This window comes from Haemorhous mexicanus, chromosome 2 (genome assembly GCF_027477595.1).
Source record: "Haemorhous mexicanus isolate bHaeMex1 chromosome 2, bHaeMex1.pri, whole genome shotgun sequence".
NCBI lineage: Eukaryota > Metazoa > Chordata > Aves > Passeriformes > Fringillidae > Haemorhous > Haemorhous mexicanus.
Window position 1 is genome coordinate 59772970 of NC_082342.1, and position 25805 is coordinate 59798774.

Genomic DNA, 25805 nt, shown 5'->3' on the forward strand with positions numbered 1-25805 from the left:
AAGCTCCACTCTATCCTTTTCTCTGCTCCATTTTCAATGTTTAAAGGGATGCATAGAAGGACACTTGACTCTGTCTTCTACTAAAAATAATTTAGCTCATTACAGGGTTTTTAAAAAGGCTTAAACTCATCTAAAATATGAATATGTGTCAATTATGGCAGTTGCACAGTACCAGTAATGCAGAGTCAGAATTTTTGAACAGGAATGACTAAAGTGCCTTTGGTCTCCTTGACCTTCTGACTTGGCTGGCCAAGCTACTTATCAACCTCTTTTCAACTACTAGGATTGAACGGCGTCGCCACAGAAAAGATGGTCTTTGGCTGCATTAGAATTTACTACATATTTGTAACTAAGTATCTGCCAGGAAAAAAAAAAAAAAAAAAAAGGAAGAAAGCAGGATGTGCATTGCTCTGATGGAGCACTGCAAGGTCTACCAGCATGATGAGGCTCTGGTAGCTCACTCGGGAGCAGTATGGCCACACACCCAGCTGGGTGGGAAGCTGAGGACACTGTCTCAAGCTGTCATCCTCTGCCAGGGGACCAACACCCTCAGACATATTTTGTATTTTGAGTGGATGCCTGTAAATCAGCATGTTTGGAATTCCTTAGAAGGTCAGCTGACCACCAGTTTCCTGGATGTACATTTGGCTTGGAATAGTTCTATCCTTGTAATTATTTTGGTTTACATGCAATTACTTGTACACTTCCTCCTTTTATATTGTTTACATGTTTAACTTTAAAGCTATTCCTGGTAGCTCTTTTACAGAGAATTAGGAATATTGAGTCTTTTCAAAAGGTAGAGTTGGGTCATTCTGTAATATTAGCCTTAAAATTAAAAACAAAGAAACAAAACAAAAAAAAAAAAAAAAAAAAAGCCTTTGGGGCTTGTCTGTAAGAGTCTTCCAAATAATTGCCAACTTTGAGCTATTTTAGGTGTGATTAAAAATCCTCCTCTTCCTGATTACTTTCAGGTAGTTTGATGCAAACATTACAGAGTTAGGACTCTCCTGGGTCCATCAGGAACAACGACTTCAACATAAAATAAATAAACTATATTAGAGACACCCAGTAAATCTGCTTTAGTTCTCCCCAGTATCCTTTTGTACCTCAAAGATCTCAGTGGTCTATACCCTGAAGTTTGCAGGACATGTACTTCCATGCCCAAGATATGGAAAGTAGGAAGGTTCCTGTACAGAAGCCCATTGATGGCCTTTTAATCTGCTGTCTCTGCTCCCAGCCTCTGGGTTTTTACATTCTGCTCTAAGGTTTGGGACACATTTTTGCTGATGCTTTTTGTTTTGGCATATACACCAGACGAAATAAATTGGGTTTGCCTCTTCCTAAGCCACTGTGGGTGATACATTTCTTGGGGTGAGATGCCAGTTTGGTGCGTCCTAGCTTTGTTGAGTTTCCACCTCATCAACTTTAAAACAGTCCGACATTTTCTTCCCCTTTTTCCTTGTGATTCTGCATTTGTTCAGTTTTCTAATATTTCTATTGGTGACATCTGCAAAAAGTGCTTTTCATCATATCCTGAACAAAGGCCTATACAATACAAGGGTTCCTGGCAATACACACACTCACATATATGTACAAGGAGTGCAGTAAGGAAGGGAAAAAAAGTACTAAATGGATGTGAAAATGCTACCACAATTTTTTTATTTGGTGTTGTGTTGCTTTCAGAAATATTTAGTGTTTTTCATTTGTATAATTATTTTCCTGTAAACATTTTGGAAAACTTTATGGGAATAAATCACAAATTCTCTAGCACATCTTTTGCCAGGCTTTAGTAAAAACTACGAATAAACCTATAACCTTCCATTTTACTAACTGCCCTTCCTGAGATTAATATGTCTCAAAATTAGAATTAATTTTTACAAATAATAATGTGAAATTACCATTCTGTATCTGGGACTTTGAAACTCACACCATGGGATCAGTGTTTCTTACAGCCCCATCCAGACTAAATTCAGGTAAATGTGCAGCGTGGCCAGCAGCTCCTCCTATGTTTCCACAGTCCATTTCCACTCTCCTATTTACTGGCTAAGTCATCATTTGTGCTTAAAAAGGAGACAATTACTCCAGAACATCTGAAAGCCACATTTTCAGCTGCAGATCCGTTTTGCATTCTATTTACTGCTTCTACTTATTTCTGCATGGTACCATCTGGACTCTATCTCCTTCCCACTTCCTCATGATTTGCGATTTCCCAAGTTCCTGCACATATTTTTTGCTTTTTATGAACAATCAGCAATTTTTTAGGTTCACAAATACAGCTCAGCACTCCTTCACTCTATTTTTAGCTTAGACTGGCCACTAGGAACTACAGCCTGCTAGTTTTGAGCCTGCTAGGACAGCTGACTCGTAGATAGCCTGGCAGATGGCTCAATTCTTTTCCAAAAGATCAGTGAGAATGGACCTGGCACTTCAAATAAGCCAGTTAGCAAATCCTCGGATATAGCTGATTCTTGAGTTGCGTCTCCATATGTTGCCTGGAAGCTTCACTGTACTCCACCCCAGCTCACACCGACCGAGAGAACACCCTCCATTCATTCCCAGTTGACTCCTCTTGGGTTTGTTTGGTTGTGTGATATTACGGTGATCCCCTAGTCCAACTTCCTGAGTAATTGAGTGCTGACAAGTTAAAGCATATTGATAAGGTCGTTGTCCAAATGCTTCTCAAACACGGAGAGCCTTGGGGCATTGACCACCTCCAGGACCGCCATTCCTCTCGGCAAATAAACGCTCCAGTGTAAACTTAAGGAGCAGCTTTGAACCATTCCCACGCGTCCTGTCGCTGAGCGAGAAGAGCTCAACCCCTCCCTCTCCTCAGGAAGCTGTGAAGAGCAACGAGGTCGCCGGCCCTCAGCCACATTTTCTCCAACCCAGACAAGCGCAAAGCTCCGGCGCTACGCCTCGGCAGCAGCTTTTTTGTTGTTCAGATTTGTTCGGCGTCGTTTGTTTTGGGCCCCGCCTCGGGAGGGAGGGTAGGCGGGCCGAGGGAGAGGGAGGGACGTGGAGCGGGCAGGAGGCGGCCTCGGCATCGTCGGCACGGCGGCCGGGCGGGCAGGAGGCGCTGGAGCCGCGGCCGCAGGTGGGAGCGGGGAGCTGGGAACGCGGCCGGGGGGAGAGCGGTCGGTGCCCGGCGAGAGCGCTGCGCCTGCCGGGGGCGGCGGGAGGTGCCGGGCGCTCCCTCCGGGTTCAGCGCTTGGCGAGCCGTGATGGCAGCAGAGCCGTGCCCTGAGCAGGGCAGCGCGGCGTGCCGGGGACATCGCCGGCGTTTGCCATCGCCGCTGCCCGCCCCTGCCCCTGCCCGGCACCCGGCGTGGGGGGAGCAGCCTCTGCTGCACAGCTGGAGCACGGAGCTCGCTGCTGCCCACTCCGCTCCCTCTCTTCCTCCTTTTACAGCGAACTGTGAAGGACCACGGATCAATAATCTCCCTCTTAAGCATGTGGAAGGCGTTTCTGTTGTGTTCCTTAAAAAATAAACAGGCAAACAAACGATCCCCCGTCTCTGAGTTAGGCACTTTTTTAAAGCACATTTCCATTGTTGCTGAGCTCTGCTTTTCGGTGAGCTTCTATAAGCGTGCCAAGTCGGGACGGAAAATAGTTCAGAATATTAACTGTAGAGTCTGCAAAACAGATGGAGAAGCACGGATAACATAGTGGTGACTGTAATTCTCTGTCTGTTGCTTCCAGGTACTTAACACCGAAAAATGAAAGCTTTACCATCATGTCTCTCCATGCAGTAGCGCTCGCCAGCTTCAGCAGAACAGAAGTCTTCAAACACCCCTGCTCTGAGAAGGTGAGGCAAGGAAGACCTCTGAATGGTGTCTCTGTGTGCTCATAGCTTGGGGGGGGGTTGGTTAAAAAACTAGCTTTTAGTTTTAGTGGACGTAGTAAGTTATTTTTAAATGCCGGTAGAGTTACCTTGAGGAACACAGTACCAATATTGAGGTGGGGGAGGAAAGGGCAGACTTCTTTTATAGTGGGAAGATGTCAAATTGTCTTTTTTTTTTTTTCCTTTCATCGTTACGGTATTGTGTTTTGCTTTCCATGTGCTTCTGTTATTGTTGTATCTCCTTATCACTGATCTTCAATCGCTTTTTTTTTTCTGTTATTGGAGGGGACAGTTATATGGCTATTTTTTCCTCTGTGATGTAGTTGAAATCATAGCATCTGGAGAGTAAATGGAAATCTGAATTCTCAGACCATTCTGATAAGAGCTGAGAGATGGGAGCATTGTTTAAAAACAAAGATAAAAGTCTTAAAACTCAGCACCATTAACAGCTATTCTTACTGATAAAGTACTTGTATTTATCTTGCTGGGCAGTTGGGATAGTTGCATCCTAACGGGTAGAATCTGTTAATTGCTGAGAGTTTGTTAATTGTATTGAAAACAATTTTGACTGTATGTTATTTATATGTATAAAGCCTGCCTACAAGCCTGTTTCTCTGAAGTAGTACTGAGGAGGAAAAAAATAGAAAACACTAGCAGATACTGAAAAGAGTATTTTTCTAAGCACTGGCATAATCAAATGCTAAATATTTTAAATTAAACATACTATTTTTGGCTTGAAACGTTATTCTTCAGTTAAAAGGGAAATTCTCTGTGGGTTTTAATTTCTTCTGCTTTCCATGAGTTTGAGGGGTATCTGGACAAGAGCTGTACTCTGAGTCACCTCGCTGTTCCACGTAAGAAGTGTAGAGGTCAACAACCCGGGGTGGCCGAGGACAGCACACCTTTAACTCCCTTCTCTTTTTATGGGATCACAGAGTTCAGGGGGAGGGTGGGAGGAGTCCTGGTCGTGCTTCAGTGTGCAGGCATTCTCACTGATCTGGGGGAAGGCACAACACCTTGGTTAAGTGCCTTTCAATGATGTGCATGTCGGAGCAGGGCATCCCTTTCATTTCTCTTGTTTCTGTGATGTGCTCTGCAGGTCCATTACATACTTGAGGCAGCAGGGAGGTGGGGGGACAAATTTTAGGTCCTCACAAGGAATTTATGAGGTTAGGGAGGGTATCTGTTGCTTTGCTGTCCTGAGTGTATCAGAGTCTCTTGCTGGAATTAGCCCCTGAGTATCAGCACTATCTGCTTCCCTGGTTCACCTTACCCTGGTTTGACAGTATGGTAAATCCAGCTTTGAGGCCAGAAATACTGAATGGGAAGCATCCTGACTGCAAAAAGTGAAGTGCTGATCTGGTATAACCCTGCTCAGGCAGTTCAAATGCATTCAAAATTTTGGTCAGCTTATACTGGCAGGCTCCTATGCCAGGTTGAGTATTATCTATCTGTGTCACCTCTTGCATTATGCTGGGTCAGTCATGTTGCTGACGTGAACCACATGTACTGTGTTCTATCAAATTAGGTGACATGACCACACTTGCTCCCAGTTTAGCTTACAACTTTTATACATCTAAATAGGCCAATGCTTCCAGATACAGATTGGTGGTTCCTTGAATTCTTTTCGACTCCATTGCTGTTGTTTTGGTAGATATACAGGCATCCTATTCAACGTTCTGTCTCATTTGTGCCTTATGCACATGCTTAATCTTCCTGCTGTGGAGAATTTCTTTTGGTCACCTGCCTTCTGGATTGAAATGAGAGATGCAGAGCTGAGATGTGAATGCTCTCCAGACAGTGCATGCTTCTGGGGAGATTTCCAGGCAGCCAGAAATGTAGGCAGTGGTTAGGTGACTGTCAGCAGGCTTCAGAAAAGTGCTCTTCCTGTTGGGATGACTGTGACACTGAGGGTATCATTAGCAGAGTGCTGTTATCTTATAACCAAATTGTCTGCCTCTCTGTTCTCATTATAGTTAAACCAAGAAAGCCTAAAGGTGGCGTTCACCGACTCAGCGTGTTCTTCAAACCCCTCCGTGAGGATTAGCTGCCTTGCTCCGACACCTCAAATCTCTGTTCTCTCAGGTAATGCCAGTTTGTCCCAAATTGCCTCCCTCTGGGGGAAGTTTTGCTGGTGCATGTAGTGCTAGCAAAAGCTATAGGTGTTTGTGTGTCTAGTTTGTTTGTAGAGGGTTCCTTGCTTAATGGCTTTGAGGGTGGTACAACATCAAAATACATTCTACAATTTGCAAGTATGGGTGGTTTTTGCCTTTTAATGGTAGTTTGGCCGTTGTAGTTAATGCTGACATTTGTGTGTGAGGGTGGATCAGGTTGCCCAGAAAAGCTGTGAATGCTCTATCCCTTTAAGTGTTCAAGGCGAGGTTGGATGGGACTCTGAGCAATCTGGTCTAATGGAAGGTGTCCCCACCTACAGCAAGGGGGTTGGAACTAGATGATCTTAAAGGCCCCTTTCAGCTCATAAAATTGATTATAACACTACGTGTTTTGCAGAGAGAAGATGATGTTTACAGCCCAAATTTAGGTATTCCTGTGCAATTGAAATGTCATCAGTTACCAAAGTGTCTTTCTTTCCCTGAAAAGTTTGAAATGTATTTGTTTGAAAGTCAGCTAGTTTTACTTTTCCCATTCCTGTCCTTACCTTGCCATGGGTGGCTACATTGGGAAGATGTTTCTTTGCAAGTGCAGCCAGTAAAATGTGCTGTTTTGTTCTATTTCTGCAAGAGCTTTGGCCTGGTAAGTGGCAGGTGACTGATTCCTATTACTGACATACTCTGGCTGTTTTTGAACTGGCTTTACTAGGTTAGTTTTGCTAGGAGCTCTTGCAGTTTCAGTTATATGTGGTGTTCTTGGATTTTTCTTGATGAGCACGGGTCTTTACATGGACTTGCAGTTCCAAAATGCATAGGGTTTTTTTTGTTTTTGTTTTGATCCCTTCATTAGTAAACTTTTTTATCATGTTGTTTGCGTGCATGCAGGCTTCCAGTTGAGAGACTCATGGAGAAGTTTACTGTTTTCCAATGAGATATGTCCAAGGAGAGCAACCTCTGGGCAAAGTCTGGAGTCTGCAAAACTTCCTGCTTTTGTCACCAGCAGTGTTTAACAATCCTTGTGGTCCTTACTAGGAATTCTTTGTTCTGGAAATGATTCTTCTTGATTGTATCTACTCTTAGCATTTTACAACTGACTTACCTTCCCCAAAGGAGATAGTTGTTAACTTCATTGTGTTGATCTAGTCGATGGTTTCTTCTTGAACAGAGACTTTGTGTCTAATCTCTCAATTACTTGGATTATGGCAGTTCCTCTGAGGCTTTTTTGTTAGTTTGTTTTTGGGTTTTTTGTTTGTTTTGTTCAAGGTACAGGACTTCAGTTTATTCTTCAAAAGCTACTGGTTGTGGTGCATGCTTCTGTGTCCTGCTAATGTTGCTATATCTGCCACTAAAAGCAGTTTTTCCATTTTCTGTTGAACTAAGTTTTGTAATAGATCACATAGGACCTTGGCAGTGCTTTTCATTCTTTCAGAGGCATTATAATGATCTTGGTGTGACAGAGCTAAGTTTGTTATGGTTTTGGCCAAGTGCTGCCACCCTATGAATAATGGGACTGAAGTTTACTTTAGCCATTTGCAGTCTGACTGAACTGAAACACACAAGCATGTTGACCTTGTATTACTGAGTGTATTTTTTGTTACTCTTTCTGCTCTATTGATCTTCCATGTGACTTACTATAATGTAATCTTCTCTCCTATTGGCAATAGGATCAGTACCTGTACCAGCAATAGTTTCGTTATCCTGTTTTGTACAACAGTGATATTTTTGAGCACACTGACAATCAGTCACCATTAAAGTCTTAGCTAATTGTGTTGGGATAGCAGCAGAATACTTTACTGTTGGCTTATTACCTAGCCTTTATCAATGACAGATTGCTTGCTGAGCACAGAAAGCAAGAGGTTTTTTGCAGGAAGAGGCAGCAGCGAGTGGTGAGTGAATTCAGCTGTCCTGTCTTCTCACCTGTGTAAAAAATATTATGCATTTTATTCATGTTGTATATTAACCTTTTCTTAGTATTGTTTCCTAACCTCTTTTTTTCTTCTAATTTCCGAACAGATGAGTCTTCAAGGCCAGCAGTGATTGGACATGCTGGAAGTTTTGGATCATACCCAGGCAGTGCCGAAGCTATCAAAGACATTCTCATGTCTGTTTTAAATGCATCTGGTTTGAAGCCCTCTTTGGTGTTGGAGCAGAGCACAATGCAGGGAACTGAGCATCCTGACAGTGATGTGGAGCAGTGGGAAGAAAGCAGCGCCGGAGACAGCCATGATGACAGCGACAGTGATTCTGCACATCACAGCACTGCCTGTACACAAACAGACATTCGGTTTACCAGGCCCCGGGCATGTTGGAACAACACAGACTGTGATTCCCCCAAACCTTCACTGGATACTTTCCCTTGTCCCCATTACACCGATGGAGATTCTGCTGCTTCCTCCTTGAATGGTTTCACTCTTTCAAGCGTGTCCCCTCTGAAGCGTGACTGCTTTACCCAGGTGACGTTAACAGGAGGCACCGTCACATCCGCTGTTGTGCATTCTGGAAAAGAATCTTGTACCTCCCCTGAAAGAGACTTGGCTTTCACAAGGTTGCTTTCAGATTCAACTGTTGGTAAAGCAGATCTAGTGAAATACCCTCATGTCGTGGAGCCTGCACCTCTCACCAGCCGTGACAGCAATTCTCCCAGTGGCCTTTCCCAGTCAGAGCCAGTCAATCCAACAGGTAACTTTGCAGCTGCATTTTTTTGGTAAGATCTCTGGAAAACGCTGCAATTGAAGCAGGCCTTATTTATGGGGCTTGCGAATAAGACAGATGCTGTCATTCAAAATAGGAGAGAGGGGAGAAAGAGCTTAAGAACCAAGGGGAACCTGAGGGGTGGTTGGTAAAATGAGAGATGCTCATGCTTTTGTAGTAGGTATCTCTCGGGATGCAGAAATGCTTTTGTAATATACAACTGTAGATAAAATGTAGAAGTTGCTGAGCTGTGAGAAATGTAGAACATCCACTGGATGAGCTTTCTACCTGCTTTATCTTGTCTTCACTGTTACCCTTTTCCCAAAAGCAGATAGCAGGGATCTGGGCATTGGGTAGTGATTTGTTGGTGTGTGTGGGGTCGTGTTGTGTTTGGCAGCAGCTGAACGAGAGGGAGTCCTTGGATTCTGGGGTTTTGGAGGCAGGGCATTATCATCCAGTTTATTATGACTAAATTGGCTTGTTCTGGAGCAGGACTGTTTTTCCTGTTCTCCTTTGCAAGTGCCCCTGAGGTTTTGGAGACACAAACGCCCATCTGATGCAGAACAGGTTCTTTATACCTTTCACCAGTTTCTAGCTATATGGATAATCCTGTGTGTTGTCTGTGAAGAGGACTGGCTGAGGGCTGCTAGCAGAGGGTGCCCTTTGAGAAGGGTGCCTTCTGTCCCTGCAGTGTCAGAGGGTTCTGGGCAGTGTAGTCCTGTAGGTGAGGGGAAGTTGAGCACATGTCCCTGAGATGGTTGGGGGAGCAGCTGACCTGGCCTTGGGGCTGTGTGTGCCTCCATGAGGTGGGCCAGCCTTTCTGGGCTGCAGGCTGGGGTCCCTGCCCTTTGGCTGAGGCAGCAGAACAGTCCCCTCCTGTTTAACACCTAATATTGACAGGAGCAGCCTTTGGTACAGAGAGATGAAGCATTTTCAGTTTGTTTATAGAGGATGTTAGTGGCATCTAAGGACTTAACTTAGGGCCACAAAGATGTTCGGATGCACAGAGCACCTCGCCTATTAAGACAGAGCTGGGGTTGTTCAGCTTGGAGAAGGCTCCAGGGAGACCTTGTAGCAGCCCCCCAGTACTTAGAGGGGGTCTTATAAAAAATAGGAAGGGCAACCAGATATTAGGAAGAAATCTTTTATTATGAGGGTGCTGAGGCACTGGCACAGGTTGTTCAGAGAAGTTGTGGGTGCCCCATCCCTTTAAGTGTTCTAGGCCAGGTTGGATTGGGTCCTGACCAACCTGGTCTAGTGAGTGATTTTTGAGCAACCTGGTGTAGTGGAAGGTGTCCCTGCCTGTGGCAAGGCGTTTAGAACAAGGTGATATTCAACTTCCATTCCAATCCAAACCCCTCTATGATTCCACGATGATAGATTATGAGCTTCAGAAAAGTATTGCAGCTGAGGTCTGATTTTTCTACTGGAATAAAGGCAAAGAGTAGGGAGTGTTCATCCTGCCTTTGTATTATGAAAGAATAATACCATGTCTAGGTTTTGTTTGTTTGTTTCGATTTGGGTTTTTTCTTCTCCCTTTGGTCAGTAGTAGTCCTAGCGGTGACACTCCACTGACCTCCACTTCCAGTTTCTGATCCTTTCTAGCTGTTCACCCAGAACTCCTCAAGGTCTAAGTTGGCAGCAAGGTCTCAAACAGGCACGTGCCATTGCAGGGCTGTGTGCTCTTAGTAACACCCCTGTCATCTGGGACAGGCTGTTGTCATCAGTTAGTATGTGACGATTATGGCTGTTTCCTTCTGGGGAGTGTTGCATTGGCTCCGTGCCTTCGAGAAGTGCCCAGCAGGGAGAAGGAAACCGCACCCAGCAGTTGGGGCTGGCTGAGGCCAGTCACACGTGTTTGGGGAGCTGGGTCTGGAAAGCACAGCCCAGGTTCTCGGGGTCAGCAGGGACTGCAAGGCACGTGTGGAACAAATACATCGTGCGTGACTCGACCTTCTGGCACGAGTCGGATGTGTCACAAGCTTGTGTTGGGATAGTAGCACTGCTGGCTCTCCAAAACAAAGGGAGCAAGGAATGTGGCAGCCAGGTGACTGAAGAGCGTCCTTGATTTTACTAAAAGATACTCCTCATAGGAGGCAGGATTCTGATAGACGCTTCACCATGTGGTATGTTCTGTCTGCCTTAGACTCAGGCTTTTTCTGTACAAAGTGAAAACTTCTGCATTTCTTCATTCCTTGTTGCTTTTAACCATTAACTTGCTACTGGGTAGCTTGGGTAACGAGGTCTCATTCTCTCCTGCACTGTCCAGTACTATGAGGATGTGAAAAGTGAATAGCAAAATGAAAAAGAAGAAATATAATGCCTAATTTGAGTGCAGGAATTACACAATAGGATTTCCTGACTTGCTGTCTTCGAGATGATGGTTTCTCACAGGAGAATTCTGAGAAATGCACAAGATACAATAAAACCATGTAATATCACTTAAATTAGAAAATTTTTTTTTCAGTTGAATATAATTTTTGTTTAGTGGGATTTTCTGAAATTCCTACTAGGCCATGTTCGTATGTTTGAAGCTACCAGAGAATGGCCCTTATTCAGCCTTTTGAAAGGCTCTGTTACTGTTAGTGAAGAGTTTGTGGCTGAGTTTAGTGTTTTCTGGGGGCTTTATTGTGGCTGGTGTGTCACTGAGTTCACAAGCTTGTTCTTGCTTTTAACCTCTATGTACATCAAAGTCACTTCCTTCTCTGGCTCTTAGGACTCTTTCCTCAGCCCCAGCAGCCTCAGGCAACAGTGTTCAGGAGCAGAAGGGCAACCAGATAATTTTTCTGCATCAGACCTAGAGTTGCATCCTATTGCTTGATGTGTTACGCTCCTTCCCTGTGCTTTTTCTACATTCTCTCTTTACTTAAAGATGCAAGTGGGATGCAAGAGGTAAGCAAAGGAGAGAGCTCCCATTAGATTTCAAAATTATATTTAAGATGAATTGGGTCTTATGTTTTAAAGAGAAAGGAATAATTTTCCCATTTCTTTATTTCTGCTTATTATTTTTAGTTTAGAGAGTAATATTTGTTATCTTAACTGGTGAGAATGTAGTCTATTATCAAGCTATAGAGGTTACCTAGTAAGATGAATCGTCAGGTAGGTATGAAAATAACTTAATTAGGCCATTAAATGTGTTTTGAAAAGTCACACTGTCAGCCTTTCTGTTTTTCCTTCATGGTAGACACAATGGAGGTATTAATAATTCTGTACAAAAACTCTCCACCTGTGTCGCTCTGCTCGAGGTCAGTGTTGACTTTACATCCTGATGTCATCGATGCTCAGGGCAGCATAACGTGGTTTCTCTAAGTACAGCAACATAAATAATCCAAACTAGGCCTGAGAGTCAGTGTCCCTCAGTTGGAGAAAAGTTTTACATAAATTGTGATCATATTTTGTGGGGGCTCTTTAGCCTGTGCCTTTTAAACCAGTTTAGGAGTGGCGTTTTTTAAAAAATAAAAAGCCACCAATTAAGCTGTGCTATTTGCAAAGGCTTTAAATGGTGTCTGTGTGGTGGCCCTTTTCCACCACCACATATGGTCTGTTTTATCCTGTGAACATCACGAGGGTGAAACAGAAACTCTGTGAGTTCAAGGTCCAGGAAGAGGTAGTAAACCCCAGTGAAAACCTGACGTGTGCTCTGCTGTACAGTGAAAGTTCTTACTGGGGAAAAAGAGATAAAATTTATTTCACATACATATTTCACATACCAGGAGAAAAAAGGTGCAATTCTGGGAAGCAAGGAATACTGTGGCTAATGCCACAGTTGGACGTACTACCGTTCAGTATGGGCTGCATTTGGAAGCAGGAGGGAGATTTCCTCGGGGTAGAGAAACATAATGTCAAAGTGTTTTCCAAACTTAATGTTTCCAAACACAGTGCCGGCAGTGATATGGAGAATCTTTTAAGGCTGGTGCATCTCTCTGCATGCCCAGACAGCAGTGGGATTTGTGTTTCTTCTGGCAGCTGTGAAGGAGCAGAGTGCAGTGTTAGCTAGCTGTGTCACCTACTGCAGAGCATTGCTGCAAATCCAGCCTCGGGTTCTGTTTGTGGTTGTCCCCAGCAGCTCAGGCTGTAGCTTGGAGAGAACTGGTGTGAGAGTGCAGTGCTGCTGTCACAGCCCAGCATTGAAACTGTTTTTCTCTGTTAGTTGATGTTCATGCTTCAGGTTGCCAGAATAGGTCAAATGCCAGCGTGTTTCTCACATTTTTCTCTGCCTTAGCTTCTGCCACAGCCTCCAGCACCAGTAGTGTTCAGTTTTGGGAAAAAAAAACCTTGCTTTGCTTTCTGGAAGTTCCAGCATGCATCATGGGAGCTGCAGAGAAAGAAGTAACTAATAAAAGTTCTTGTTATACCCTCAGGTTCTCCTTCTCCTTTGAATATAAGTGCTATACCCCTGAATCGTTCACTGCAGGACGTCTGCATGCTTCCAGAGGATGTGGAAAAGGTGAGGACAACAAACTCTATCATCATCATCATCATGGCTTTTACGTTTTATTGTGACAAAATCAAATGACGAGAGGTGTTTCTCAATAAAAGAACTTCCTTAGAGATGTGCTAATCTTTACAAATACTCTATTTATTTTCCCTCTTCTTGCCCTCTGTGGGTGAAACTAGAAACATAAAATGCCTATTTCATAATTTGTCTTCTACTCTTGACCCATTAATTAAATATTTTAATTATTTTTAAATAATGGAAATATATACAGGAACAATGTATGTTTCTGCTTTTCATTCCATCATTTCCCCACACATTCCTTGAAAGCAAACTTTAACATCAGTATCTTTTAAAGTTATATTAGAATATGTTGCATAGAAGTTGTTGCAGCTTCATGCATGCATATGTATGAGATTTACCTCATGTTTTTACTATCATAAGATGGGGAGAGGATGGGGTTTTTTTGTGTGTGCTGATGATAAGCATGTCAGAATTTTTGTCAAAGAATTACAGTATGGATACCAAGCACAATAACTCTTAAGAGCTGCAGTAATTCAAGCAGTTTCTCATAAGGACCTCAAACAGTCTTAGGTGTGTTGCCAGATAGGCAGTCCACTCAAGCCTATAAAGAGAGCTAAAGATAAGGAGCTAAAGCTGTCACACATAACTCTGTGTGCTAAATGTTAATCTTTTCCAACAGTGGAAAAAGAGGGGTTAATGGATTGCAATGAGTAGGATTTAATATAAAAGAGCTTTAAAAATGTGCCTAGTAAAGGAGATTTTTTTTTTTTTTTGCTGGACTGTGTGCATGTGGTCCTATGTCCTGGGCCCCAGAGGTAACCATCATCTTTGTGCACAACACTGCTTTTACCAGAGGAGCAAGTTCTTCCTTTGGTTTGAAGCTCTCAATGTCCATAAGGTGCATTTTAAACAACAAAACCCACTCAATAAATCACACACCAAAACTCAACAAACTTGAACTAGCTTTTTGTGTTGCTTTTTATGAAAGGTGTTGCAGAAAGGAGACAATGTTTCTCCATCTTTATTGTGGGACCTAAAACAAAAGTAATTAGTTTTCAAACACCAGGAGACTGGTGAGCAGGTATCTGGATTAGAATCCACAATCAAAGTGTTGAGTGAATAAAAATCTTATCAGCTGCTACTACTGTGCAGAGATTGGGGGCTGATGTGATTATAAGTTAAAAGATAGCAAGAGCTCAGTCTATTATGAGCAAGGCTGCCTTTAAAATAAACCCAAAGAACAAAAAAATCCAACCAAACAAAAACCCACTAAATTTCAAATACTTCTAGCTTGTGAAATAATGTCTTTCCACTTTAGGACTGAAAGTTAAGGTACATGTGGTGTCAGTAGGTCCTGCAGTTGTAGTTGTGTGCTAGGAAGGAAATGGCTCAGATAATCTTAAAGGGACTTTCCACTGATGCTAGCGGGAGAGGACAGAAATGAGAAGGTTTGTGTGTCACAGCTGAGTTGGTTCTGCTTCGTGGGGTAGGGAGCTATCAGTAGGCAGAGCTGAAAGCTGATAGCCATGCTGAGTACATGAGTCTGTGTGTTCTGCTTCATGTTTTTGCAATGCAGCTCTCAGATACACTCATAATTGCTTTTATCAGCAGGGCATGCTGATAGGCTGTGTTCTGCCACTAACTTGAGATTTTTTCTATCTTCAAAGTAGGAGATAACTCCCAAAAGGAAAAAAGACTTTTGAATTATTTCTTTGCTAATGGAAGGGATAGCAAAGTCCTGGACTCCTAAAGTTCACTGAAAGTTGTCTCTGGGGAAACTGTGCACCAAGCAAGTGATAATTAATTAGGGGTAGGAAAAAGATAAGTCTCTCCAAACACCCACAGGGACTTGGATGCACTCTAATGCTGAGATTAATCTTGTCTACATGTATTTGTCTGTGAGCAGTAAGAAAGCTGTGCTGTCTGTTGTGCTCCTTAAGATTTAGCTATTCCTAAACACTGATGTCTTTCTTTATGGTTCCCATACAAGTTGAGGGGATATAATGAATACTGATGTTGAGTGGTACAGTTTTGCAGTTGAGAGTATCCTGGGTGTCTCTGGATTACCATCCTGAGTACAGCTATCTCTCCATGATGTGTCCACTTTTGAGCTGAGACTGGTGTGGAACTTGTGTCCAGGCCATCAGCAGTAGCTCAGGTGGGGCTGTGGGATGCTCTGTTAGACCTCAGAAAGCAAGGGATACAGCAGTGATATTAGGAAAGGAGCCCCAGGTGTATGTGTATGTCTCAGTGGTCCCTTTTCCTGGAGAATGGGTGACCAGGGCAGGCAAGATGGCAAGAGACATTACAAGGAAGTGTTGTCTGATTTGGAAATGCTACAGTGAAACTTTGGAACAGCTACGTTTTATTTAAGGTAGTGGGAAGTCCAGGGGAGCCAGGTTCCCACTTACTCTTATCACAGACTTTCTACGTAGGGTTGAGTTGGCCATGTGAGCTATCTTGCTGCATATTCCCCACCTCACTGCCCTAACTTTTAACAAATGGAAACATTTTACTAGCTCCTGTACTTCCCACCACCTGAAGATCTACACTCCATTCAAAACTTGCCTCTTCTGGCCCCCTCCAGCTAGCATGTGTGCAAAGCTGTTTGTACACATTGACTTGAAATTAAATAGGTTACTTGGATGCACACTTGCATACTAAATAATGCAGTGTAACTAGAAGGCTGCATCTCTGAAATGCATACATATACACCAGTTAATCATGTAATCAAGTTCATTTTTATCTAATACATGGGTAAGATAAAATAGATTGGATGTTATAATCAAGGGTGAGACAATTATCTAGGCAGTTGCCTTTTGCATATTGTTCTTGAATTGCCCTTGGGGTGGTGTTTTTAAGTTTAAATAAAAGGTCAGATAGGTTTATATTTTTATTTATAGAGTTTAAAAAGTATGGGGGGGAATGATGCATTTCTCTTCATCTTAACTAAGTATCAGTACTAATGAGCATTCCAATCTTGTGTCTAGGAAAACGCACACTTTTTTGTTGCAGACATGATTATAGCATCACTAGAAAAAATGAAATGTAATATCCTGAGCCAACAACAAGCAGAGTCCTGGGCTGTGGAGGAAACAAGTGGATCAGATGGCAGCTACCACACTGACTCAGAATTATCTTCTTACCCTGGAGTGAAGAAGTCTGATTCTTCTGTTACTTCTTCAGACAGTGGTTATGAAGGCAAGTTACTTAATTTAGAATGTAACCTTGTTTGTAAGCCTTTGCTGTTTGTTTCTGTGCAAGAAAATTCTAAACAAATTGGAGCATTTCTTGGAACCAAATCCTCTGTTACCCTCTTTGAGTCTCTAGAGAGCTGGGTCCATTGAGGATCATTATGCCACAAGTGTTTTCCTGTGGGTCACATACTTCCTTTTGCCACCACATTGGTGGTTCACACCTATGTTTTATTAATTATAATAATTTTTTACATTAAAATTAAAATGTAGGGTTAAATGCCACAAGCCAAGCATGACTCTCCACAGAGCATGCCTGTAGCTGGCTGCTTTTCTCTCTGCTTAAATTATTTTTTTGCACTATTTGCAATTTGTGTCTTTCCTTCTGTGTTTGCTTCTGCAGTATGCAGACGAGGAATGCAACCAATTGCAATTGGTTTGAGTGAGACTCCCCAGAGTATTCATTCACATATAGTTTAAGGCAAGATAATAAATACTCCTGGCATTATTATGCTTGAGTCAGCACATGCATTTTTAAGTAGGTTTTAGTCTCTTGACTAGTACAGATCTTAGTGATGAATCATGAGTCTAAAGTGACATAAAGTCGAAATGTCATAAGTCTAATGTCTAAATGACATAAATTCTGTGGAAAAATGAATGGTGTTCTTGGACATGAAAAGGGGAGAGACCACTGGCAATATAAAAGGTTTGGGTTTATCTCTACAAGATTCTGGCTGAGAAACTGAGGGACATATTGTATGGCAGACTCCCAAGAACTGGCCTGCTCTGTGTATGTATAAAAGCAATTCAAATTGCTCTATAAATGCAGTCTGTGTTCTAAAGTTTTGCAAAGTGATGAAAAATGTAAACATAATTGCAGCTACTTATAAATGCTGGAAAAGTTCAACTGATCTTGTCCTTGTCTTGGGCAGGCTGTGCTTTGCTGCCTGTCAGCTCCCCAGTGCCTCTACCATCACATCATGAGGTTACCAGATTTCATTGCCACAGTGACTCAGAGGATGAATATGTAATTATTGGTAAGACTTTAAAATTGTAACTGCAGAAACAGATATATTGTTCAGTTGAATCTACTCCATTGTTTGGGAATTCTCTTGATTCAGTAGATGTTATTGTAGGAGAAATAACATGAGAAAATGGAAATAATTATGGAGGTGTAGGTTCTTATTAGAACACATACAGAAATATCAGACTGCTGGAGGATTTTGTTTCTAGGAAAAAATATTTTTCTGGTTTGAGAGTGTAGTGAGCTGACTCTGGCTGGACAAAAAGTGATCACCAAACCACTCAATCACTTCCTTTGTCCACTGGAAAGAGAGAGAAATCAGAACAAAAGCCTTTTGGGTTGGATAAGGACAGGGAGAATCACTCATCAAAAACTGTCACTGACGAAACAGTCAATGTGGGGAAATTAATTTATTGCCAATCAAATCAGAGTAGGGTAATGAGAAATTCAATCAAGTTTTAAAGCACCTTCCCCCCGACCTACCTCTCCCTTCTTCCTGGGCTAAACTTCACTTCTGATTTCTCTACCTCTTGGGGTTTCCCACACATCCTGTGAGGAGCATACTGCAGCATGGGCTTCTTTCCTCATGGTCACAGCCTCCTTCCAGCCCCAGCCTGGGCTCTTCCACAGGCGGCAGGGGGATCTCTGCTCCCCCATTAATCCCCATGGGCTACAGGGGCACAGCTGCATCACCATGGTCTGCATGAGGAGCTGCAGGGGAACCCCAGCTCTGGCTCCTGGAGCACCTCCTACCCTTCCTTTGCCACTGACCTGGGTGTCTGCCGGGCTGTTCCTCACACATATTCTCACACCTCTCTCCAGCTGCAGCTGTTCAGGGTTTTTCCCCTCCCATTTTGACTCTGTTATCCCACAGGCACTACCACTATGGCTATGGGCTCAGCCTCTGCCCATATTGTGTCCATAGTGGAGCTGTCTGGCATTGGCTCTCAGATCTGGGAGAAGCTTCTGGCAGCTTCTCGCAGAAGCCACTGCCATAGCCCCTCCTGCTACCAAAATCTTGCCATGAAAATCCAACAGAGGGAGTAAAATTATGTCTTAAGGATTAAACTAAAGGATCATGCGTGAAGAAAGTGTGAAATTGGAACAACCTCAGTCAGCTATGGCAGCACTGTTTGAGAGAATTTAGGACATGATAATTTCCTAATGAAACAGATTGTGTTTTAGGCAGCCTCTCCCTCTGCTTCAGGATTAGAGTAAGATGTCTCTGTTCTCTTATATGTGCTTTGCTTCTCTTTAGGATATCCTGAGTTTCATTTGGTTTGCTTCTGATTTTTACACATACAGAAATAGAAACCCTGAAAAGTGACCTGTGCTACTTTTAACCTTTGTTTTATCTTTTCCTGATAACAAATGGATTTTTATTGTTCTCTTTGGTCTTAGAGACTTATTTTTTCTGCTCATCTTTCCCTAATCTACTAATGAAGAACAAACTCCCAAAAGAACTACATTCCTAGCAGCAAGAGTTACTTTGAGATGTATAAATGGGGAAACATTTGTCTTGAGAGCAATAAGCATGGTCAAGACTAACACTACCAATGTGAACACCTTGTTGGCATAACCATATTGTGTAGACATAATGAAGTGGTGTCCTTTCCTTGCCTTAACCTCACCTGTTGCTAACATGTTTATAGCATTAACTGGTATGTTTATGATTGGGGTCTCCAAACATCTGTTAGTGTCCAAAACAGCTAATGTGACCACTCTTGGCTCTGTTGCTGTTGAGTGACTTCTGTCTGGACCTTGACCAGCATGCACTTAGTCTCTCCTTACCTTTTCAGTTCTTGAAGGCAGATAGGATGCCTTTTCAATTCTTGATGGTGATGATAGGATGCAAAGGTATTAGGGAATATTCTTCATCACGTCAGAGATATGCATAGGAGATAAAACTCCTTATGCCTGTTTTACAACCAGGGCTGAGTTTATTTCCCACATCCAGGAAGGGTGTTGGAAAGATGAATATATCTGAAACTGACACTGTGGTAACACAGAAAGTATTTTTAAAATAGTGCTGAGTAAGAGACACTTTGTTTCTTAAATGGTTTGCTAAAATTTTCTCCTTTACTGCAGAACTAGAAGACCTTGAAAATCTGTCTGTTGCCCCTGATAAAAGGTGTGTATCTTTACTATAATAGCCTCCTGGCTCTACCTTTTCTGCTGGAGCAGCTTTCTGGTGGTTCTTCTGGCTGGGGCAGGGAAAGTTGTGGGAGTGGTGAATTGGGCCCTCTCAAGGAAGGGGAAGGAATGTTGCTTGACAGCAAATGTCTCTGGTGCTTGGCTTAGCAGTGTTTCTCTGGTCCCCTAGTCTTGCTGGAGGGAGGTGTCTGTGGCTCTTCGAGGGCCTGGGTGTTTGAAAGAAACAGGGTAGGAATGAAGGAATGGGAGAAAACTTTTCCTGGGTGCAGAAAAGACAGTGGAGATACTGATGACATGCTGCTGTTTTTCACTGACAGTATTCCTTACCTTTCAGATCTTCTTTTGAACCAGGCAGCAATTCTGCTGAAGCAACAGCCCAGGAGTTGTGCAGAGCTTTCAGAAAATACTGGTTGCAGACAGACTCTGCAGTTCAGCTGTCTGGTTGCCTGAGCTCATCTAAGCAGAGAGTGAGTCTGATCTGAAAACAACGAGCTCTTTATTCAGTTCCCCAAATAATCATGGTCTCAGTGCAGCTGCTTCACTGCTAGGAAAAGGAGGAAGCTACATTAAAAAAAAAAAAAAAAGAAAAAAGAAAACAAATACACATGAGTGCTTACAGTTTATTAGTTCACTTTATTCAAATTTTTAGAAAATGTCTTCTCTCTCCACACTTAAAACAATGTAGTTGTGAACAATCAGGATGTGCTTTCTTCTGGGACTGATATAAGGGAGTTTGATGGGGGGGACTACATGCAGATGAAAACTGAACTTTAAAATATTGGAGTATAAAGGGAGATAAACATCTCCTATAGCATTTAACATATGTCCAGTTGATGGGCTGGTTATCTTCATGAGCTTGTCTTTTCCAATAGTCTGTGCTGAAAGAAGAGATTCCAAGAGAACTTGAGTCCAGTTTGAATCTGGCTGAAGAAATAAAGATCATATCCAAGCTGAGAGGATCTTCTGGCTGGTCCCCACCAAGATCACAGATTATATTTAATATTCATCCTTCAGTCAAGTAAGTTTTGAGGGATGTGGGCATTGTCATTTAGTATAGCATGGGGAAAGCTGATGGAAGGAGCTTGGGTGATTAACAGATCTAGTGCATGTGCAGATGATCTGTGACCAGGTCTAGAGCTGGTGCATGGCACAGCCTTCTGCAGTGTCTGTCACCAGCCTCACCAGAAAACAGATGGCCTCTTTTTCCCTCTCTTGGCACGTCCTGATGAGCGCAGCATGTACAATTTTCCATGTGATAATACATGTACTCTTTAGTGTTACAGTGGCAGTGTACTTAGCTCCTGAAAATTTCATTTTGTGACACTACCTGGAGAATATTCTTGCCTTTCCCTGCTGTCCTGCTAGTATTTTATGGATAGCTGGTTTTCAGAAAGTAGGGGGAGGCAGCAGGTCATGTGTGAGGAAATGGCTGTCTCACCCTGTCTCAAATGCTGTGAAGTGCAGACAGTAAGCAAACTGGCTGTTCCCTGTGTTGCTGCAGGTACAGTTGCATTTTCAGTTGCAAATGTGGATTTCCCCTCTCCAAACCCTATGATACTGATGCCACCTTAAGAAATGGAAAATAATTTAGGTCTTTCAACAAGCGTTACAGAATCTCCCTTCTTCATGAAAGGGTAGGAGTCAGCTCCTGAGGTGGACGTTCTCCCTGGTGCCAGTGTTAGCTCTTTTGCACTTTGGAAGAATGTTAATTAAAACTGTCTTTTGGGTGCTGAATGGTCTAACTATTTGCCTCTGCATACAGGAGAGATGCAGTGGTGGCTGCTCAAAACTTTACGTGTGTTGGCTGTGGAACCCCGATAGAAAGCAGTAAGTATTACCAAAACTGGCAAGAAACCCCTAGTAAGTGCAGTACTTGTACTGCAGTCAGTACTGTAATCAGACTATAATCCTCACCAACACAGATGTACCACAATTTTTAAATTATCATCTGAGCTAGAAGGAAAATCTCCTTGTTGGATGTGCCTGCAATAGTAAAATAGACAGTGGGGATCTTTCCGGTGTCTGGAATTTTTCATACAATGCAGAATACAATACTTGATAGATGTCCTTCTCATAACCACAAAAATTCATAACAGTCATAAAACAGAAATAAAGCTATACAAAGAAAATCAACCTTCCAGGCTGGAAAGTGCTGGTTTTGCATAGTCCAGTTGTTTCTTTTAATAATTCTTTCCCTGTGCCAATTTAGACATTGCCAAAAGTCTCTTTCTGGGGACTGTATGCAAGATTATGGAATCTGTGGTTTTGTTCTTTTGGGGTGTCTTTTTAAAACTTTTTTGTTTTTTTAGATCTTGATGACAAAACCTTTCTCTTTTTTTTTGTTTAATTCCTGATACTTTGTGAGAACTGCTTGAAAGCACAATGATTTACAGAACTGACAAACAGACCTTACCTTAGAAATCTTCAAAATGGCTCTTAAGTCTCACTCTGGGTCAGCTCACAAGAGCAGCATTAGTAGTGTCCTGTAAAGCATCTACAATCTATGATGGCAGATTGAATTGAGCAAATAGGAGATGCTGTAATAGCTGGGAAAAGCCCCACAAATCTCTTGATGTGAAAAAGTATTGTACCAACATGACTCCAAAATCGATGGAAGTACTTTTGTTGTGTATTTTACATAGTGGGTTTTTTTTGTGGTTAAAGCAACAGGGGTTTTTCTAAGATGTTGATAATTATAATCAGTTGAACAAATATGGAAATGAGGAAAGCTTTCTGTTCTAATGCCAAGTGCAAGCTTTTTACGTGTGTTTGCCACAAAAAAAAAGCCCTCTACTGAAAAGAATAACACAAACAAAAAATCCCTTTGTCTTCATTCCACTAGATCTGAGTTATTTAGACAGACTAGGCATACAGACAAGAGTTGTGTCCCATAAGTTTTTAAAATACTCAGAATTTCATTGCTGTCTGCCTGCAGAATATATCAGGAGACTCCGCTATTGTGACTACCTGGGGAAGTATTTCTGTGACTGCTGCCACAGCTATGCCCAGTCTTCTATTCCTGCCCGAATACTTTCAAAGTGGGATTTCAAGAAATACTATGTGTGCAACTTCTCCAAACACCTACTGGACAGCATATGGCAGCAGCCCATTTTCAATGTGTCATCTATTAACAAAACCCTCTACACGAAAAGTAAAGAAATGGACAGGGTCAGGGTAAGTGTGGATTTTTTTTTTTTATTAGGAATTTCCGGGTCTGAGACTTTCAGGAAAAAGTCCTTAGGGCAGGATGTCCTGTGTGTGTATGGGGTAAGGAGGAGGGTTGTTTTTTTCTGACTTATCCCATCACCACTTCTGGGACTAGCCCTCTTTTCCCTCAGGTGAAGGGAGCAAAGAGAGATGTTTCCAACCTATGCCAGAGGTCTCCTTAGCCCTGTTTTCTTTGGGAGTGTTTCTTTAGTGGTTTCCAGTTTTAGTGCATATAAGGGAGTTGATCTCCAGCAGTAAATATTTACATCTTTCTGCCTTTTGGCTGCTTGAAAAGTTCTGTAATTTTGGAATGACTCCTTAATTTTGTGGGCCATTTCGGGAAACATCCTTTGCTTATGTAAGAGCTGTACCTCCTACAGCTTCAGGAAGAGTGTTCTGCTGAAGACTGCAAGTAAGCATGTGTTCCCTTCTTGGCTGAGGATTTTACCTGGCTTACCTGTTCTTACACAGGTGTGGGTCTAGCATGCATCAAGACTTGCAGCCATTTTTGGCATTAGGACTTGTTTCACTTGTCAAGGAATAAAAATAGCCTTTGCCTGCTTTTGGCTTTCTTGCATTAGAAAATCCATTTGTTTAATACTATGCTAGGTGTAAAGTCCCTTTTTTTTGGGCGTGGTTTGGTGTACTTGCAAGGGTTGCAGACTCAAATAGTGGTGTTCCTCGCTTAGGAATATGTACAAACAATGCTTTTGATTTAAAAATGGCTTTGTTTTTCTCCTCCATCTTTTAGGAGATGCAAGAACAGCTTTTTCATTTAAAAAAGCTTTTGAAAACATGCAGGTTTGCTGAAAGGTATGGACTGTGATTATGCATGAAAAATAGCTTAATAAAATGTTCATTATGTGCTTATAGAGCCTTCTTCTCTAGAGACATTTGGGGTGCAGTTTTAAATAGTTGATATGATCATTAGAGAACTCTAATAAAAAAACTGCCTTCTATTGCACTGCAAATGTTGAGTGAAGTACAAGTTTTATGTGGTAGCTGCTTGTTGTAATATAGGTTGGTTTTAAATGTTGAGTCATTTTAGTTAGATGTGTATTTTTTCCTGTTCTGTTTCACCTAGGTTCTCACTCCTTAAAATGTCAAAGATACTTACCTTTCTGAGAATATTTGTCTTTAAAAATATGTTGGCTTTTTAAAATTAACAAGTGGGTTCCTTGAGCATTTAAAGATTTCTTCCAGAAACCTGTCGTAATGCTCAATTCAGTTTATTTTGTGAAAGTATTCAATTGAAAGTAGTAGTAAGCAGAAGTGATAAAGACCAATAGCTCTATTTCCAGAGTTCACCTGCTCAGCACAAACATACTTTCACCCATTAGTGACGTGTGCAGGATAAAACCCCTCAAAGTCCTCTTTGCAAAGCAAATAAATAAGCCTGGCTTATTTTATTAGATACTGTTTGGGATTTTGCCTGAGGTAGGAGGGAGCCCTTTACACATTATTTAAGGATTGCTGTAAGTGTGTATGGCAACTCCAAAGTCTGAGGAATGCATGTTTAAAGCAGATTAGTTTATTCTAAATCCCAAACCTTCCAATTCTTAATGCAGTGATCTCAGATTGGGAGGGAGGCAGATAGCAGGAACTTGCCTTGTATAATCCCCATGTTACTAGAGAAGTGAAAGATGCTTATTCTGGAAATACACTTGAAAAACAACTTTTTGTAACTTTTTGTGGGTTTTATTTCTCTTTGCAGTGTACTGAAAGAATTTGAACAGGTTCCCAGCCATCTGACAGAGGAGCTGCATCTCTTCTCACTGGATGATCTGGTGAAGATCAAACGAGGGCAGTTACTGCCCCTTCTTAAAGATATTCTGAAGAGCTCCACCTCTCATGTAGATGGCTGTGAGGTAAGGAAAAAACAGGGCTTTTAGTGTCCTTGCAGCTGCTACTGTAAGGAAATATCCCTGCTGCCATTCCCAAATAATTTTTTACTTAGGTTTAAATTCAACCCTTTTGCTGTTGTTGTAGCTCTGTCAAGCGAAGGGGTTTATCTGTGAATTCTGTCAGAGCACAGACCTGCTCTTTCCGTATCAGACTGCCAAATGCAAAAGGTGCCCAGGTAAGTTCCAGACTGAATGTTTTTCTTTCTTCCTTGGGGGAATTTTGGTGTTTAAAATGTTCTCAATGTTTATTTTAAACATGTGCATTGGAAACCATGGACAGCATGCATGCTGGAAAACCAGCCTGTGGCAGCTGTTTCATATCAGTGGATTCAGAGAGCAAAACCAGGCATTTGCCTGACCATGGTTATGCTTGCAGTGGGAAGCTTTTTTTTGGGTCTAGGCATGAGAGAGCTGTTTTATCAGATATTGCCAGCATTCAGTGTAAATTGTTACAGTGGTGGTGGCTGTCCCAGCCTTGCACTGCTTCTGTTTACTTTTGTGCTGATATGTACATGATAGAACACGATTCAAGGAACACAGCTGTTGATTCAATTTTTTAATTCTATTTTTTTTTCTCTAAATGCTACTCTGTATTTATAAACAGAGTGCAAAACATGCTTTCACAAAGCATGCTTCAAGTCTGGAGGCTGCCCCAAATGTCTGCGGATCTCAGCTCGGAGGACTCTTTCAGAAACTCCATCACTGGTGCCTCAGTGAAACTGGGTTCCTCTGACTGCTGGCTTTAGAAGATGCTCAGAGCCAAATCTTCAGGTGCATGATTAAGTGTTAAATAATGTTGTTTTAGACATTACTGTTTTTAATGCATGTCTCCTTTATGGGGGGGTAAAAAAAAATAAAATTAAAAAAAAAACCAAAAACAAATAACAAACGTCAACTTCATTTTTGTCATTGAAAACTCACCCTGAAGGAGTTTCATCTTAATGGTGACAGACTGGATGTTAATTTTTCGGGCTGCCTTTTGTTGCTATGTTTTGTCCTTGGATGTAAGATTTTTAATACTGTATTTTTTCATGTAAAAATGATTCATATCTGTAATTCTGCAGATAATGTATAGATAGTAAGTGAATGCTGGAAGTCTTTGCCTGTGTTCAATTTTTGAAATGGGGAAAAAGTGGTGAAGTACAAAATCATTCTCTGAAAAACTCTACAATAAATAGAAAAGACCTGTCTGCAGATTTTAAGCAGATGCTAATCTGAAA

General features: G+C 42.0%; 1 protein-coding gene across 1 annotated transcript; it reads left to right on the top strand.

Moving 5' to 3' along the window:
* Positions 1–3007: 3007 nt before the first annotated feature.
* Positions 3008–25805, top strand: RUBCNL (rubicon like autophagy enhancer). Its single transcript, XM_059839039.1, has 16 exons — positions 3008–3094; positions 3700–3805; positions 5818–5926; positions 7966–8631; positions 13005–13090; positions 16093–16303; positions 17229–17333; positions 19409–19451; positions 19809–19941; positions 20347–20492; positions 21237–21301; positions 22410–22648; positions 23433–23494; positions 24396–24549; positions 24671–24761; positions 25190–25805. Exons 2-16 carry the CDS (start codon positions 3734–3736, stop codon positions 25300–25302), a joined length of 2295 nt encoding a protein of 764 aa, XP_059695022.1. The 5' UTR covers positions 3008–3094; positions 3700–3733; the 3' UTR covers positions 25303–25805.

Excerpts from the sequence above, each read along its gene's own strand:
- RUBCNL (XM_059839039.1), top strand. The coding sequence starts at position 3,734 with ATGTCTCTCCATGCAGTAGCGCTCGCCAGCTTCAGCAGAACAGAAGTC. Across the intron at positions 8,632-13,004 it reads AGAGCCAGTCAATCCAACAG|GTTCTCCTTCTCCTTTGAAT; the intron begins GTAACTTTGCAG and ends TTATACCCTCAG. Across the intron at positions 17,334-19,408 it reads GGATGAATATGTAATTATTG|AACTAGAAGACCTTGAAAAT; the intron begins GTAAGACTTTAA and ends CCTTTACTGCAG.